The sequence below is a fragment of the Podarcis tiliguerta genome (assembly GCF_965153285.1).
Source record: "Podarcis tiliguerta genome assembly, chromosome: 2".
NCBI lineage: Eukaryota > Metazoa > Chordata > Lepidosauria > Squamata > Lacertidae > Podarcis > Podarcis tiliguerta.
The window spans coordinates 74,050,350-74,067,947 of NC_139535.1; the positions used below are offsets into that span (position 1 = coordinate 74,050,350).

A 17,598-nucleotide genomic window follows, 5' to 3' on the forward strand; every position below is an offset into this window, starting at 1 on the left:
AACCTATTTGTTCATTAAACAAAAGTCAACACATCTGTAGTTGCTTCCTGCTTTTGCTTTTCCCATCCCAGTGACAGAGCCTCATGGTAACTGGTAGGCAGCCCATTTATTGCAGGAATGGAATTAGAGATATACTCAGCTGGAATGGCTTCAGTGCAATAGGAACTACAATGCAGGGTATTCTGCTCTGCTCCTTCAGAGTAAACTTTTTGTTTTGGATTGCTTCTGAAGGGAAATCATGAATATCAACTCTAAGAATAATAATAATAATCGAATGTACTCTATTATTCAATTATTTTCCAATTTGATATGTCATTACAAAGGACTCATCATTTCTATTCAGACGGTCCTTAAATATCGGGGTTTTTTTAAAAAAAACAATGTTTTTGAAAAGTTCTAAAAGCATGCATAAATACACATCTAAATTCATAATTACATAATAAATATGAACAGATATAGGAAAAATATTCTGAAAATATTGAGATGGAAATCTATTTTTTTGAGTTTATGTCCATACCAACGGTTGTTGTTGGCATCCATCTGTCTCGAGAGACAATGGAGTGTGCCTCCAGGGGTGACAACAAACCGTTGCGCTAGCAGCACCAAAGTCACTGGGCAGTGTGTATGGAAGTCCTGGGCACCAGCTTGGCTGCAGGAGTTTATTAATTATCTTGCATTTGCAATCAATGATAATTCATATCTGACTCAAACTAATTTAAATAAGAAAATAGTTGTTAAGATACAGGCCCTGTCTTCTGGGTTATACTCTGAAACAGGCATGGAGAATATTTGGCCCTCCAGATGTTGATGAACAGTGACTCCCATTATCCCTGGTTATTGGCCCTAAGGTGGATGGGAATTGTAATTCAGCAACATTTGGAGAGCCAAACATTCCCAATCCTTGAGATAGATAGATAGATGATACATAGATAGATAGATAGATAGATAGATGATAGATAGATAGACAGATACCATAGACACAAGCAGTATGGTGGTGGTGGTGGTAGAATCATGGCCTCTAGCCCTCCATTTTGCAGGGCATAATCTCATAAGGAGCTCCATTCCCCCTTCCATGTGATGATTTGTACATGCAGAGACCATCCGGTGACCATCATCATCATTTCATTAAAAAATAGCTTGTCATTCATTCAGTTTCTTATTATTGTTCCTGGTTACATGTTTAAAAAATCAAAATGGCTGGTACAGAATAATTGAAGGCACAAATGCTTAGCACATTTTCAAAAGCATAGTGGATTCCAATGAAACTCACTCTCAGTATTTCTGTAGCTGGGAAAGTATCCTTTGCATCCATTATGATGTTCAGGAAAGGTGCTCAATCCAGGAGGAATGTGTTGCAGTCTAAACTCTGCTCTTCCTGAGAGCCAGAAGAACTGATAAATGCACCATTCAATTTCAAAAGTTGTTTTGAATACGAATATAAAACTTGACCTAACAACCCCTCCCCCTCACACACGTAAGCAAAACTCTCTGCAGTCAACTGAAGGCAACCAGCCATGCCCTGTCCCCACCCCATATCACTCACCACCAATGAAAACTGATAAATGAATAGAAAGAGAACCTACCCACATGATGCTGACACAAAAACCTCACACATACACTATATAAAATAATGAAAGTTTACTACCCCCCTTCTCTCCCTGCCCCACATTCACTCTGCCAACCTGTCTATAACATCAGTGTCTCACATTGAATAGAACTGATCTGTAGGAAGCAGAGATGCTGTATGTACTTTTGTAACCCAAGAAAATATTTAATAAAAATAATGTAAAAAAGATAAATAATAATAATAATTTTATTGATAATAAATTAATAACAATAAATTATATTAATAATATTAATTGGTTTCCACAGCCAATAAAAAATAGTACTTCATTAAACACATTTCTTCTGTCAATTTCTGCTTCAGTTCTTCTTACACTCGCATTGCCTATTTTTAATTCCATCTTCATTATTGCGTATGTCCTGCTTGCCAGATTGCTTTCTGAAAAGTAAAATGAAACATTGAAGACAAATACCATTGTTAAAGCAGCATTCCTGCTACATGCAGATTTGATCATTCTGTGTTTTCTCTGCTCATATTATGTTCTTTCTCTTCCCTGGCTTTTAATCTGATACCTCGCAGAGGTCGTGAGAATGTTATGGCGGAACTTTCTTAACTGTGCAATAATATATACATTTGCTTATAAGCAGTGTAAGTCATGGGGAGCATGAATACCCTCCCTACTATAAAAAGAGAAAGCACATCCAGCTTGGATAGAGGGTTTTTCAAGATGGTATGACATGTTCATTTCTTTCAGAGGCACCCCAATAACTTGCAGGACCAGTTTGACCAACAGATACATTAGTGGGGATGAGTACAGACAGTCATTGTGCAACGATGGCTGAATTATACCACCTTCAATTTTCAGAGCAGAAGTGGAGGTGGAGAGAAACTGAAAGTTGAACCATATCCAAAACTCAGAGAAGCTGCGTTGGGGTAAGGCTCTCCCAGTACAGTACTTCCTTTCCAGAAACAGAGAGATAGCTGCCACCTCCAACTCTGCCTTTCCCTAATTTGAAGGGAGAAAACCACAACAAAGGTGGGGTATTGTCTGCCAATGCTCCAAAAAAGGAAAAACTTCAGGTTCAGGGGCTGAATGAAGTCTTCCAGTTCTCTCTATCTTGCTCTTCTCTGTAACTTAACAGAAGTGCTTTTGCCTAATTGGAATGTGTCCTTGAATTGTGAAAATGGCTATTGCTTCCTGCCTGAAGGATGGAGGCATATGTGTGTATAGAAACCTCTGGCTTGTGTGTGACGCAGCCTACTCTCCAAAGGTAGGAATTACATCCATTGCTTGTCCCACTTTTCCTTATGGCCAAGCCCACCACTTGCATGTGGCCCCAGGAAGGGTCTGTAAAAGTTCTTTACTTCTGGTCTAGGATAGTAGGGCACTGGAAACTTTAGCCATTTGGAAGTCTTTGAAACAGGAGGGCATGGGATAATGATAATGCAGGTGTGGATGCCTAAACCAACATCCTTCTTACACAAACACCCATACATATCAAAATAGCAAGCCCAAACATGGCCTCAGTGTGGCTCTGTATGTGTTCCCATCATAAATCAGGAGGAATTATCTGCCTTGTTGAAAGAGGCAACATTAAGAGAATAAGTGTGGGGAGGGAGGCTTCCATGGAGCAGACAAGGTTTTGTTACAAGGTTAACTGGACTAAACTTTTGTACACATCTGAGCTTCTCCAGGCCTCATATAAGTTCAGATTTCCTTATCAATGTAAAGTATATACCACAAGCTTTGAATTAAATGCAGATAAGAGCCCCAAAGATACATCCTTATAACTACCAACAACTTCAGTCACTGAAATCAATTGTGTATTCAACCAGATACCTGCAAGGCTCAGACCAGTCGCTCCAAGCTGAGTTTCTGTTATAGTGATCCCTGGAACGGATATAAATTGTTCCACGATGGAACAATCTGTTGTGGCAGCTTAAGGAGTTTCCATCTTGAAGCTGCATAAAATTGTCAACCTCACAAATCTGAGAACAAAAGCACAGCCCACTTTAGTGCACTAGAAAGGATCCCCAAAGGAGAAGGCAAACATGTGTGCCTATAGTTTGCAGGCAGGAACTGAACATGGATAGTCAGTGATACAATGTGCCACCAGATTCCTATCCTCCTCCACGCAAACATATACAGTGGTACCTCAGGTTACATATGCTTCAGGTTACAGACTTCGCTAACCCAGAAATAGTGCTTCAGGTTAAGAACTTTGCTTCAGGATGAGAACAGAAATCATGCAGTGGCAGTGCAGCAGCAGCAGGAGGCCCCATTAGCTAAAGTGGTGCTTCAGGTTAAGAACAGTTTCAGGTTAAGAACGGACCTCCGGAACGAATTAAGTACTTAACCCGAGGTACCACTGTATTTAGTCTACCTGTGGCCTTCCAGATGTTGATGGACTACAACTTCCATCATCTGTGAACATTGACCATGCTGATATGACTGATGGAAGGACCACAGACTTTCCACCCTCGCTATAAACTGAGAATGTGGATAGGTGGTGAGGTTCAAGCAGCATAGCATCCCCAATTGCTACCAGGGGAGGGCTGACAATTGCTGGGGGTGCACGCCCATGTGGGGGGAATGTGTGGGGTGTGCCAGGAGAGCACACACTGGGAGGGCCCTCACCCACTGGAGCCCGCCGCTTCCATATTGCAGCGGGCTCGCAGTGTTGGACCACTATTGCTAGATCCCATTGTTGGAGAAATCAGCAATAAGGGAGGGTGAAATATCTTTAGACTGTGTGCTGTGCTGTGATGCAATGTTCCTCTGAATATACAGCTGTGGATAAACAAAAAAGGAGGAACAGCAACTTCCTTGTTTGTGAGCATCCTAATTGCATCTGGATGAACAGTGCTGGAAGGCAAATAAAAAGTAAGACTGAATGGATCTGGGTGCCTAATACAGCAAGAATGTATAAGACCACCAAGTTCATTTATATCCTCATTCTCTCAGTTCCTCAGTTTATAGCTTCAGTTGTTTCGTTCCATGATAGAATGTGGGTTGAACATTAAAGTTTGATGGGGAGTGGGGTTATTGGGTTGTTGTTTTTATTTCAATTATGTATTTTGTGGTTTTATATTTTGATTTTGTTCTGTGAACCGCCCTAAGAGCTCCAGCTATAGGGCGGTATATAAATTTCAAAAATAATAACAATAAAAGGAAAAACACCAATTACCCAGTCTCTCCGTGGATGCTGAACCATCTTGATTTGGTATGTCAGCCTGTAGTAAGTAGCTGGAGTGCTCCAGGTTTTGGGTGGTGTCCAAGTCAATAGGCTGTTCTCCATTTGGCACTCAACAGCATCAGGCTTTACTGAAAGAGGTAATGAGATCAGCATAATTTTTAACTGTATAATACTGCTAAAATGATGGCTTTATGCCTCCACCAGTATCCTTATCATTTATTATTTGGATGAGTTCTGAGGCTCCAGATATGTTAAGGCTGGAGTGTGTGTGCGTGTGCACATACGTGTACTGTGTATTTGTTATCTGTTTGCTACCTTGGCCACCAAAGAAGCAGAAACTAAGAAACTCCCAAAATCTGTAAGTGCAATTATAACCTCTAACAATGCTGTGAAATGGGCAAATGAAATGAGGTCTTGCCTGTTAAAGCCTAGGAATGTATTGCTTAGCAGAAGGGCCTGCTATCCAGGGAAAGCTCTCTGACTACATCTTGTCCCTTCATTTAAGGTAGCAGTATCATTGGTTGACCACCAAAAGCTTCCATTGCTTTTAAGGGTTGCAGGACAAGTGAGGAAATCTATTTATTTATTTGTTACATTGATATTGTAATAGATCATTGTAATAGACTATGCTGTGAGATCTGGACTCCTTCCATGCAGACTGAACATGCAAATACAGTATGTGAATAAATCATATTTCTTAAAGCTACGAAGGTCTCTGCCACGTCTTCAGTTCTCCAAAGGAGTTCATCCAAAGGATGAGTGCCTGGAAGCCCCTGGAATCTTGCTACCACTTGGAGAGTGGGGGCGACACCCAACTTTTTCTGTCTCAGGTGACCACTGCTGGCTAATGGCAGTGGCTAATGGCAGTCTAATAGCCTTCCTCATATGGATATTAAATTTGATTTTGACAGTACTGTGAAGTCAAGTGAAAACACATGGGGAATGTGCTCATCTGTATCCGTCAATGTTCATTCAAGTTCCAGACTTTTCCCAGCTCTGGAATAGGACTATGCAGTAGTGACTGTTTTTAGTGGTTATAGGTGGAAGACAAGGCTTTTGAGCATTGCCTGAGTGCTCCCTCATGAGCTGAGGTCTAGATTTAGTGCATAAATACAAATGTTTCAAAAGGGAATCATAGGAATCAGAAAAACACACCACTATTTTGTTTTTCTAACCGCAGCAATAAAAGACTGTAGCTGGAGAAATGGCCCCTAACTGCTTTAATGAGGAAGATTAACTTACTGTTTTTTCTTCTCCTTTCTTATGCTAGGCACTATCATAGGAACAGAAGTATAGAATTGGAAATAGGGGGCCATTATGAGATCACATTCTCACTGATAAACTAGTCTAGAGAATGGACCTAGATTTAGTCCAATACTCTATCACTACTCAATAATCTCTACTGAAATTGTTTCAGGATACTTTGGTCAAGATTTTTAAAGTCAAAATTTAAAGTACTTAATTTTACTTAACGGTGGCTTCTGAGTCTTTTATATGTTTTATGTGTTTAATATGTCTGGATTACCAATGTTTTATGGATGTTTTCTTTTCCTGTTAAAAAATGATTTTTATTGTCTAAATTATGCCAATAAACACTTAATGAATGAATGCTGGATGCAAACTATATGCATATACTTGAGGAATTCTCTAACCACACTGTGCACCACTAACCGTCTTACAATTAACTTACAACAATGTAACCATTAGAACAGTATACTAATTAGCAGTAATAATACGGAAGCTATGAATAGCCTACATAATTACGGTTGGCAAACCTTTCTTTAGTGATTCATCTATTCCAGATTAAAAACTACTAATAGGTTACTGAGGTCAAGAATTATTTGTTTTTGCATTTCCTTGTTTCTTTATTGGATTTGGGTGTGCCTTAATCCCTGGCATCTAACAGAGGTGGGGTTTGGCTTCTCAATAATCATTAGAAAAGATCAGAATCACCACACCAAATGACTCAAGTACGTTGTAGAGCAAGTGATGTGCCTGACATATTACTATATGAGCAAAAGTGATGGTGAAAGTTTTATAAGGAATCAACTAATGGATTCAGTATGTGAATAAAGGTACCATATTTTTCGCTCTATAACACGCACCCGACCATAACACACACATAGTTTTTAGAGGAGGAAAACAAGAAAAAAAGTATTCTAAATGAAACAGTGGATGTATGATTTTTGTGGTTCATGCTGTGGCCACAGACATGTGATCTGACGGTGAGTTTGGGGTAGCCCAATGCAAAAATCCTGAGGATCCATGTGGATCCATGCTTTGTAACCATGTTTTTGCACCACTGCAGCCCCAGGCAACAATGGGTGCGTGATTTTTTTGGTGCAAGCTGTAGCCATGGACATGCTATGTGATCTGATGGTGAATTTGGGGTGACCCAGTGCAAAAATCCTGAGGATCCATGTGGATCCGTGCTTTGTAACCACGTTTTAAGTTGGGAGGGAAGGAAAAGCACTCAAGGGACAAGGAACACACATGGGGTGGGTGGAGAAGGATGCTGTTAATAATGCAGAAGAGGGGTATAAGAGGAGAAGGCTCCTCTCCTCTCCCACTTTGCTATTTTAAAGGCTCTGCTTCTCTCTCTCCTCCCCAGCTCGCTGAAAAAAACAGCTCCTCCCCGGCTCGCTGAAAAACTTTGCTACTATTTAGCCAGCTGAGTGGGGAGGAGAGAGGGACAGAGAGCCTGCTTGCAAAAAACTTTGCTGCTATTTAGCGAGCTGTTCTCTACTTCCTCCCCTGCTCTCTGAAAAAAACAGCTCCGGACTCGTGTAAGCGGCTCCTCTCCTCTCCCGCTTTGCTCCTTTAAAGCAAGCAGGCTCTCTGTCTCTCTCTCCTCCTCACTCAGCGGCTCTTCTCCCGCTTTGCTGTTTCAAAGCAAGCCACGGAGGAGGGAAGGAAGGGGAACCGTGGATCCTCTGCTCACGACTACAGCAGATCCCCCGCCATCCGTAGGCATTTCCTCCATAACACGCACAGACATTTCCCCTTACTTTCTAGGAGGAAAAAAGTGAGTGTTATGGTGCGAAAAATATGGTATGTTAGTAAGCCCTTCCAGATGTAGAAACGATTGCTCAAATTAGGTTGTTTAGCACTTTATGTGGAATCACTAAATTTGGATATCTATTTATTTATTCCCATGTCATTATTCATGGTGGATTGTTCTTATTTCAAAATACTACTAAACCCCCACCCTGATTTTTAAATTGATTTGGAGATGAGAGTCCTTTTATCAGGATGCAATTCAATGATGGTTCATGGAAAAACCCAGCCCAATTTCTTTGACGGTGATTTATTCACCACCACCACTACCCCCATTCCAAACCTTTTTGCATAACTTACAAATATCTTTGATGAAGAAGTTGTGAGTATGTTCTTCATATTCAAATCCATGGAAAACCTCTAGAGCAATCCCAGTTTCTTCGTACTCCTCAGTGGATGGGCAGGGAATTCCTTTTCTGCAGGAAGCTGTGTACATTCCTGCCTCTGGTCCGACGGGATCATCACAGACTGCATTTCCTGATGTGACTCTGAATTCAAAACAGAGATGGAATTGAATGGGTAGTTCCTCCCAAATTTAGAAAAATGACTTTGTAACTCTATTTCCCAACCTCAGCAGCAATAACACATTAATGCAGGGCAGGTATTCAGAAAATATTTCCTCAGCGGGATAGCCAATTTAATATATGGCAAGAAAGAGTATTCTAGCACTTCAAAAACTAATAGGTCAGATTTATTGCGTCATCAGTTTTCATGGACTAGGGCCTATTTGTATAAAGTATGTCATAATTTAGAAGGAACTACACTGTGCCAGAAACCAAGATGCTGACTGTCCTCATATCCTTTCAAGGAACACAACTGACAACATCAGCCATACCACTATTAGCTCATTCACCTTCTCATCCTCTAAGAGGAGATATACTGGCAATAGGAAGTTCTTTGTGGGTGGTCGCATCATCTACCATCTGCCAACAATTTCCAACTTCAATTCAGTGTCTCTACACCACAAATGGGAAGCCTTTGGCCCTCTAAACATTGCTAAACTCTCATTGGTTCTGACAAGCATAGCTCTGACAAGCATGAACAGTCTGGGGATGATGCGAGTTGCAGCTCAGTGACATCTGGAGGACCAAAGGCACCCCATCCCTGCTCTATGCCCTAAAGCAACATCTGGAGAGCTAGAAGTTTCCCATTCCTGCTGTAAAGAATACATAACTGCATATCTGACATTAGAAATGGCAACGTTCAGAAGATGGCAAGAAAACCTTTCAATTGCCCAGAACATTCTGAGAGTTTCACTGCTATTCAGCAACAGAAGAACAATGGCCTAGAAATTCATAGTATCTGGTTTGCCATGTCAATTTCTTTGACTCACAATGTACTAATAATCTATTTTAGGGTGAGCTCCCTTGCTGGTGAAAATGGTCTTCCGCTTGCAGTTTAAATCAAAGTTATTATGAGCTCATTTTGCACCTGTGTCCTCTGCATTCCTTAGACTATTTGCTCATAAAGGCAGCTGCTGTGTTGGTGGCTATAACATGAATGAATTGGGAGAACACCCTCACCTACATCAGAACAGTAATGGGCACACTATATAAATGGCACCTGTATAAAAGTAAATCATGCTTAGTGTATTTGGTGGAATTTTAGTGTCTTGGAATTGCTTGCTCACATTTTCAGCAGGTTTGATTCTATTACCGTATTTTTCGTCCCATAGGACGCTCCGTCCCATAGGACGCACCTACTTTTTTGGGGGGGAAATAAAGGAAAAAATTTTTTCCCTTTATTTCCACCCCAAAACCAGGTCGGGGAACAGTGGGATGGCGGCGCTGCGCCTCCCCGCTGTCCCCCGACCTTGTGGGGCTGGCCGATGTCTGCCTGGCGCCAGGGCGCTCTGCTGCAGGGCGCCCCATGCGCCGGGCGGCAGGCTGCCGCCCGCAAGCCTTGCGCGCCGGGGGGAGTTCTCCCCTGGTGCGCAAGGCTTGCTGACACTTGCGCGAAGCACGGGGCGTCCTCCGAAGGGCGCCCCGTGTTCCGCGCTGCAGGCTGCCGTCCGCAAGCCTTGCGCGCCAGGGGGGGAGTTCTCCCCCGGTGCGGAAGGCTTGCGGACACTTGCGCGAAGCACGGGGCGTCCTCCAAAGGGCGCCCCGTGTTCCGCGCTGCAGGCTGCCGCCCGCAAGCCTCGCGCGCCGGGGGGGGAGTTCTCCCCCGGTGCGCGAGGCTTGCCGGCACTTGCGCGAAGCACGGGGCGTCCTCCGAAGGGCGCCCCGTGTTCCGCGCTGCAGGCTGCCGCCCGCAAGCCTCGCGCGCCGGGGGGGAGTTCTCCCCCGGTGCGCGAGGCTTGCCGGCACTTGCGCGAAGCACGGGGCGTCCTCCGAAGGGCGCCCCGTGTTCCGCGCTGCAGGCTGCCGCCCGCAAGCCTCGCGCGCCGGGGGGGAGTTCTCCCCCGGTGCGCGAGGCTTGCCGGCACTTGCGCGAAGCACGGGGAGTCCTCCGAAGGGCGCCCCGTGTTCCGCGCTGCAGGCTGCCGCCCGCAAGCCTCGCGCGCCGGGGGGGAGTTCTCCCCCGGTGCGCGAGGCTTGCCGGCACTTGCGCGAAGCACGGGGCGTCCTCCGAAGGGCGCCCCGTGTTCCGCGCTGCAGGCTGCCGCCCGCAAGCCTCGTGCACCGGGGGGGAGTTCTCCCCCGGTGCGCGAGGCTTGCCGGCACTTGCGCGAAGCACGGGGCGTCCTCCGAAGGGCGCCCCGTGTTCCGCGCTGCAGGCTGCCGCCCGCAAGCCTCGCGCGCCGGGGGGGAGTTCTCCCCCGGTGCGCGAGGCTTGCCGGCACTTGCGCGAAGCACGGGGCGTCCTCCGAAGGGCGCCCCGTGTTCCGCGCTGCAGGCTGCCGCCCGCAAGCCTCGCGCGCCGGGGGGGAGTTCTCCCCCGGTGCGCGAGGCTTGCCGGCACTTGCGCGAAGCACGGGGCGTCCTCCGAAGGGCGCCCCGTGTTCCGCGCTGCAGGCTGCCGCCCGCAAGCCTTGCGCGCCCAGGGGAACTCCCCCCAGGTGCGCAAGGCTTGCGGATAGCTTCCTGGAGCCTGGAGAGCAAGAGGTGTCGGTGCGCACCGACGCCTCTCACTCTCCAGGCTTCCGCGAAAGCCTGCATTCGCCCCATAGGACGCACACACATTTCCCCTTCATTTTTGGAGGGGAAAAAGTGCGTCCTATAGGGCGAAAAATACGGTAAGTTGGGACTTAATTGGAACCAGAGATTTATCTCTGATTACAGTTGTTAACACAACAAAGTTAGGAAGATACTCGGTTCTGAATAGCCACTGTACATACTTGAGCTTTGAATTGATATCCCATAGAGATGGTTTACCTTGTGTTTTGTAGTCTTTTGGTCCCACTAGTCACAATTCTCTATAGTATACTGAGGCTAAGACTTTGTGTATATGATAGCAGCCTCTAACTCACAAATGTAAATGCTTATTACACAATAAACTTTAAGGTTAGTCTTTAAGGTGCCACAAGGCTCACTGTTTCAGAAAATCATTGCTATTGCAAAATGTTTTTAGCTTATTATCTTCCAATCAAATTAAGTGCCCCCCCAAAAAAATACTTCCTCTAAAGCAATTAGCCACTTGCGATCATTTACCAGATTTCTCACTCTCATTGAAATATCTAGAAGAAGAGATTTGGAAATAAAAGGAAGCCCTGTGAGGTTCTAAGCACAACTTCCTAACTCAGAAGTTATTGTAAAATAATATCCCAAGAAGCACCAAGACACTGAAAATGGTATTTTCTCTATCCTATAGATCTATTTAATTAATAGGTGAGTTGGCACTCTCTGCCACAAAAGCTTCATCCTAACCCTCAATAGTACAATAATTTCTTGGGCCTATTCTCTACGAAATGTTGCTTGAAACAATATTGGGGGGGGGGGGAGAACAGTATCTTACTTAATTGTAAAGTTCAAATTTGAATTCTGCTCGAGTGGTTTCCAAAAGCACTTGAAGTCCCCAGAGTAATTGTTTGCTGTACATTTGAAGTAGGGTCTGTTGCTTTCTTCTAGAATGAAACAAAGAATTAACACATCTAAGAGCAGCAAAACAGACAACACATTTTAGAGCATGCCGTACGTACACAAAGTTTCAAAAGCAGCATTCATTTAAGTGAGATGGGGATGGGAGATGATGGAAAACAGGTCCTGGTAGCTACTCATGGCTACTATATTCATAACCAGTTTTTACTGATAAACTGACAGGACCAAAATAAATTTTAAAAGGTACTTTACACAAAAAACCTGAGCCTATCTATCTGTAACTTAGCAAGTTTCTTATCTAAAGGTATTTCTTTCATATGTGCTATTTTCATACAAATTGGCCATGTGACAAAGAGGAAGATTAAATGATTTTTTTAAAAAACTGCCTCAAAACTGTAGAAAACTGCTGATTATCCACCTGAATTTTGGCAGGCTTCATTCCCTAAAAAGGGATTACCACAGCTGTCAATTTAATTCAATTCTGCCCCCAATTTTTTAAGTTATATAAATTTCCTTAAAATTAAATGTATATATCAAAAACCAAAGGTGCCCACCACACACACACACCCTCAATCTATTTGCGTGTAATCTAGGATTGCCATATTTCAGAAAGTAAAAAAAACTATACTTCCAACAAGGGCATCCCAAGTGCTCTGAATCAAAGCATGTTGCCTTTTGAAGCACCAAATCAGGATCCAAACGGGATCTTGTGGTTGGAGGGCATACCTAGTATCATGCTGCTGAGCTGCCTGTTTAATGATATACAATAGTCAACAATGGCAGAATCATTTTTCTTATTCTTTTTGCACCTTGCTTCTTAAATAGCAGTACTGATGGGCGTTCTGTATATAATTAAAATAGATTGCGCACAGGCTTACCTTTGAAAGGACTGAGAATTGACTCAGCTACTTCACCGTTGTCATTTTTCTTCTTAATATACACGGTACTGTAACTTAAAATAGCATCTGTGGTGTTGCTCCTACAAACGTATTTGCCAGCATCTGGGTATCCCCGGATAGTTTTTTCCAAACTCTTGCCATTTCCTTCTAGTTTCATATTTTTCACCCAATAAACCAATGCACTTGGCTCCTTAGATGTATTGCAGGTGAGCGTTATTTTCTCAGGTAGTGCTGTGGCTTCAACAAAGTGCACTGAATATTGTAAAAAGGAAAAGTGGAAAGGAAAGAACGGTGAGCCCAACAGAAAGGTACCATCCTCCTGGAAAATACTAATAAATCAACTTCATTTTTAGATTTACTATACCCCTTTGTGGCATACAATTCAAATTTCATGGTTTGTTTGCACATATTGTCTTTACAAAACACAAGTACTGTAAATTACTTTCACAGATATTTAGCTGTAGAATCTTCCACTGCAATGGTGTTCATTCCGTGTGAGGAAACTACTGCTGTATGTCTGGAGAATAAAACAGGATGAGTTTCCACTCTTCCTTGCCACTATACACCTTGGCTCCTGGGAAAAGGCAGCCAGGGTACCTTGATGCTGTGTACATTCCCAAGTCGCAACCCAGAAATCCCCTCTTGCATATTTAAATTTGCAGTCTCCCAGTCATGAGAGGAGACAGCCACTACTTTTCTTCATTTATTTCATCAATCCTCCTCATCTACCTGCTGTAACAAGCAAGGAGTCAAGGCAGTGGCGTAGCGTGGGGGGTGCCAGGGGTGCGAGTCGCACCGGGCGCAACATTTGGGGGGGGCGCGAGTCCAGAGGGAAGGGACAAGCAATCGAGGCTTGGTTGGGGTGGGGGGTCGTCGTCTCCGTTTGGCCGGCCCCCCTCGAGGAAGCGGGAACCTCTCCAAGGCGCAGCGCGCCGTCGGTGGAGGGAAAAGAGCCGCGCAGCAGCAGCAGCAAAGCCAGGAGGAGGAGGAGGTGGAGCAGCAAAGCCGGGAGGAGGAGGAGGTGGAGGCGCCGCCTGCCTGCCGCAGGATCCAATCCGAGCCTGATAATCGCTTGCTGGGAATTAAGCGGCTCAAAGAGGCAAAGGAAGAGGTGGAGGCGGAGCCGCTGGCCCGGCAGGGATAAGCTGGAGAGAGCAGCGCAGCCCGCCTCCTGGGCTCAGTGCCTCCATGACCCCTCCAGCAGCGATGGGAGAGATCAGGGGTCTGCAGCAGCCCTGGCTGGCCTGCTCCTGCTTCTCTCCCGTTGCCGGCGCCTTGATCTCATCCACATCAGGGACGAAACACGCCCATCCTTTGCTACTCCTTGTCGGGTCACTGCTTCATTTCTCCAGGGAGAGAGAGAGGAGAGGAGAGGTGCCGGGGATTGCCAAGCGCGTGTGACGCAAAGGGCCTGCCCACACGCAGGCTGAGCGTCGCGTGGCGGGGGCGGAGGGAGGCGCTCTGCACATGCTTAGGAGGCGCTCGCTCTTTCCGAAGAAGGACCCGGATACTGGATCAAGGCCACAAGGGCCCATCTAGAGTGGCCAAGCAGACGCGTCAATGAGAAGCACTCAAAGCAGGACCGGGGCTAAGAGCGCTCTCCCTTCCTGCTGTTTCCAGGGGGTGGAAGCGTCGCTGCCTCGAGGGGCTTCCGAGATACCCTGGGGTGAAATCCCGCTTCACCTTCTTGGGAGTCCCTCTCTTATGCTTTGGGGGGGGGGTAGCAAGGGGGAAGAATAATGATTTCCTCCACCACCAGCCCCAAATTCTATAGTAAGAGAAATTGGGGGCCAAGCCAACTGGGGAAATGGTGAGTCTCTAACTATAGAGCTCAGGTATTTAGGAGCAAGCTGGCTCTGCCCATAGGGAGGAAAAGCACTCTGTGCAAGCTCAGAAAACCCACGCTATGCCACTGCGAGCTTGCACTCGCAGCTCTCTGCCCCTACCTGGCTCACTCACTCTCTCTCACTGCAGTGCTGGCTGTGCGAATCCGATCCGAGCCGCCGGGTCGCCGCCTACTGTGGAGGGGAGGGTGCCAGGCGTGCGGTGCGGTGCGGAGAGAGAGCAAGGGACTATCTGGGGGAGGGACAGTGCAGCGGGGGGGGGGCGCAAATTACTTGCCTTGCCCCGGGTGCTGACAACCCACGCTATGCCACTGAGTCAAGGTGCACTTCACAGACAGACCACGTGTTTTTTTTCCATCCATTCTGCTACACCGTATTGCTATGGATTGCAAGCTGATGTGTGGTAAAAATCGTCTTACTACTTGGTGCGGATCAGAACTACATGTTACCTGAGCAAATATGGGTTCCCAACACTGATTTTGCCTAATTATGGGAATTCATATTACCTTAGAAGATTAGTATCTGGAAATATAGATATTACAGTGAATGGCATTTTAGGTTTCATTTCTCTGGGAAACAATATGGATTCAAACATGCTGCATTGCAATGACCTAGACTTTTAATGACTATGATAAACACTTAAAATTATTCTGCTCTTTACTTCACTGGCAGACTTTTTAAAAGCTTTTCGAAACTAGCCTTTCATTTGTATACTGCCCTGAGATCTACAGGTATGGGGCAGTATACAAATTTAATAAATGATAAAATAATGAATAATACTTCTAGAAACCAATTTGTATATTTTGCAGGATGAATAAACATGAACAAATGTTTATTATACCCTTGATATCTTGTTCAGGTTTCCCCCTCCTTTCATTTTGTGTCTGAACTTGCTACTCAGACTCTCAGTGGTTTGCTGCTTGTATAGAGTCCACTATGAGCCTTTCTGTTCTCTGATTGAAATGGACTGACACTTTTGGTTTCACAGAGAACTGTGAATAGAGAATTGAGTAGTTTTGATGTCAGCTCTTACATGATACTTGCAGAAACTTCCAGGGCTGTCTGGTTTTGTAGAAGATCAGCAACTGTACTCCTAGTATTTAGGTAAGGTAAACGGCATTTCCGTGCACTGCTCTGGTTCGCCAGAAGCGGCTTAGTCATGCTGGCCAAATGACCCAGAAGCTGTATGCCGGCTCCCTCAACCAGTAAAGCAAGATGAGTACTGCAACCGTCACGACTGGACCTAATGGTCAGGGGTCCCTTTACCTTTACTTATGGTTAGGGTTAGTATATGTATGGAGAGAAGAGTCAGTCTATTTCATTTCCATGTTATGGACCAGTTTTGCTCCATTTTTGTGTGGACTAAAAAATGCATGTAAATTGTATGCATTCTGTACAAATTTTACATACATTTCCTCCCTAAAACATTTCCCGCTTTGCTTTTCAGTGTAGTTCTCCATGAAATACACTTTCTGAACACATTTCCCCCATAATTTTTTTCACATATTTTTGAACTGAAACTGCACAATAAAACCTGGAGAAGTGAGTAATCAGATGGATAGCTGTGTTGTGGTCTGGGGCTGATGAATCAGCTTGTTTTACACTTCCCAAGGGCAATCTCTGAAGCCTCTTTCCAGAGGTCTTCCAATCTTTAATCACTGTCTGCCGCAGCTGATAAGCCACAATGCAAATCCAGAACACGCCACGGTGCCTTGGATTCTGGTTATACAGTTCAAAAATGCTAGTTCAGCTTGCTGATACAGATTACTCACTATTGTTTATTTCTTCTGTTTTTCCTTCTGAATGAATAATCAGGCCCAGGACAGAAATTAGAATGAGCAAAAGGCATGCCATCTGTGAATGAAAGGAACATAAAAAGTTATATAAGGAAAGGAGTAATGAATGACTGGTTATCGCACTTGTAAAGGACGCGACGTAAGTGGCCCAGATATTTGTAAACTATGACTTGTGAAAATTCATGGCTTTATTTATTTGAGGCATTCCCTCAACTTCATTGGCTGGCTCAACTGAGCAGAATACCGTTTTTTAATGTAATGCTGAAGGACTGAAGTGCCTACTTATATTGAAACACAAGTGTAAATGAATTTACGCACAAAAATGCACTAGACACAGGCTAAAATTCAGTCTAAAACAAGATGTCTGGGTGATCTGCATAGTGTAAATGAATTTATGCACAAAAATGCACTAGATGTAGGCTTAGGATAAAATTTGGTCTAAAACGGGATGATCTGCATAAAATACACTGATGTGCTAAATAGTATTTTATCCAATTTATCATAAAAATTACTTCTTGTTCAGTTCTGCAAACAGTACTTTGAATAAGTGCTTTAAAATAAAGCTTTTAAAAAGTTGCATTATAAGCAGCATCTGAAAATAAAAATAGAAAAATTTATTGATTAATGAAGATGTGTTTTAAAAGACTATTTAGGAAATTTCCAAGACAATGGATAAACCAATTCCATTTAGGATGCTGCTGGATTAGGGTGCCCATCAGCTTACATTCAAGTGTTTATAGACTGCACATAGAGACTTCTATATTAGCCAAACACATAGCATGGAATTCACAATCACACTAATATAATCATTTCATCAGTGTAAGCATTTTTACTTACTAACAGATGGAACAATCTCCTCTCTCCTCTCCCTCCACACAGTGCTCTTTCTATGTAACAAGGTTTAATAATATATATAACTAACCATTATGTTTTTTACTAGTTACTTACTTAGCTGGAAGAGCGTATGTAGCATAAGTGAAAGCATCTCTAACAAAATAATATTAAGCTTTTATCTGTTTTGCTAGCCACTTATTTACATAGATAAAAAGCCTGTCAGATTACCTGAGTGTGCCTTCTTGAAGTTACAAAATGTTAAGGAACGTGAGCCACAAACAGCTTCTCAAATGTGCTTCACTGTAACAGTGCAGCATTCTGGATCACTTCTATACTTCCCTGATGTATTTAAATCATAAGGGTATCACTGACAGTTTTAATAGATACACAGAGAAAAATGTATTAGTTTTAAACAATTAAAATATCT

General features: G+C 44.0%; 1 protein-coding gene across 1 annotated transcript in view; it reads right to left on the minus strand.

Annotated features, from left to right (window-relative positions):
* Positions 1-1,891: 1,891 nt before the first annotated feature.
* Positions 1,892-17,598, minus strand: part of LOC310673023 (interleukin-12 subunit beta-like) — a 34,347-nt gene continuing 18,640 nt past the window's right edge. Inside the window, exons 2-8 of the mRNA XM_083430947.1 lie at positions 16,314-16,395; positions 12,677-12,949; positions 11,716-11,824; positions 8,119-8,306; positions 4,753-4,889; positions 3,405-3,553; positions 1,892-2,002 (exon numbers count right to left, since the gene is read on the minus strand). Of these exons, the coding sequence (XP_083287073.1) occupies positions 1,924-2,002; positions 3,405-3,553; positions 4,753-4,889; positions 8,119-8,306; positions 11,716-11,824; positions 12,677-12,949; positions 16,314-16,395 (1,017 nt within the window). The 3' untranslated portion in view covers positions 1,892-1,923. The remainder of the gene's footprint in view (positions 2,003-3,404; positions 3,554-4,752; positions 4,890-8,118; positions 8,307-11,715; positions 11,825-12,676; positions 12,950-16,313; positions 16,396-17,598) is intronic.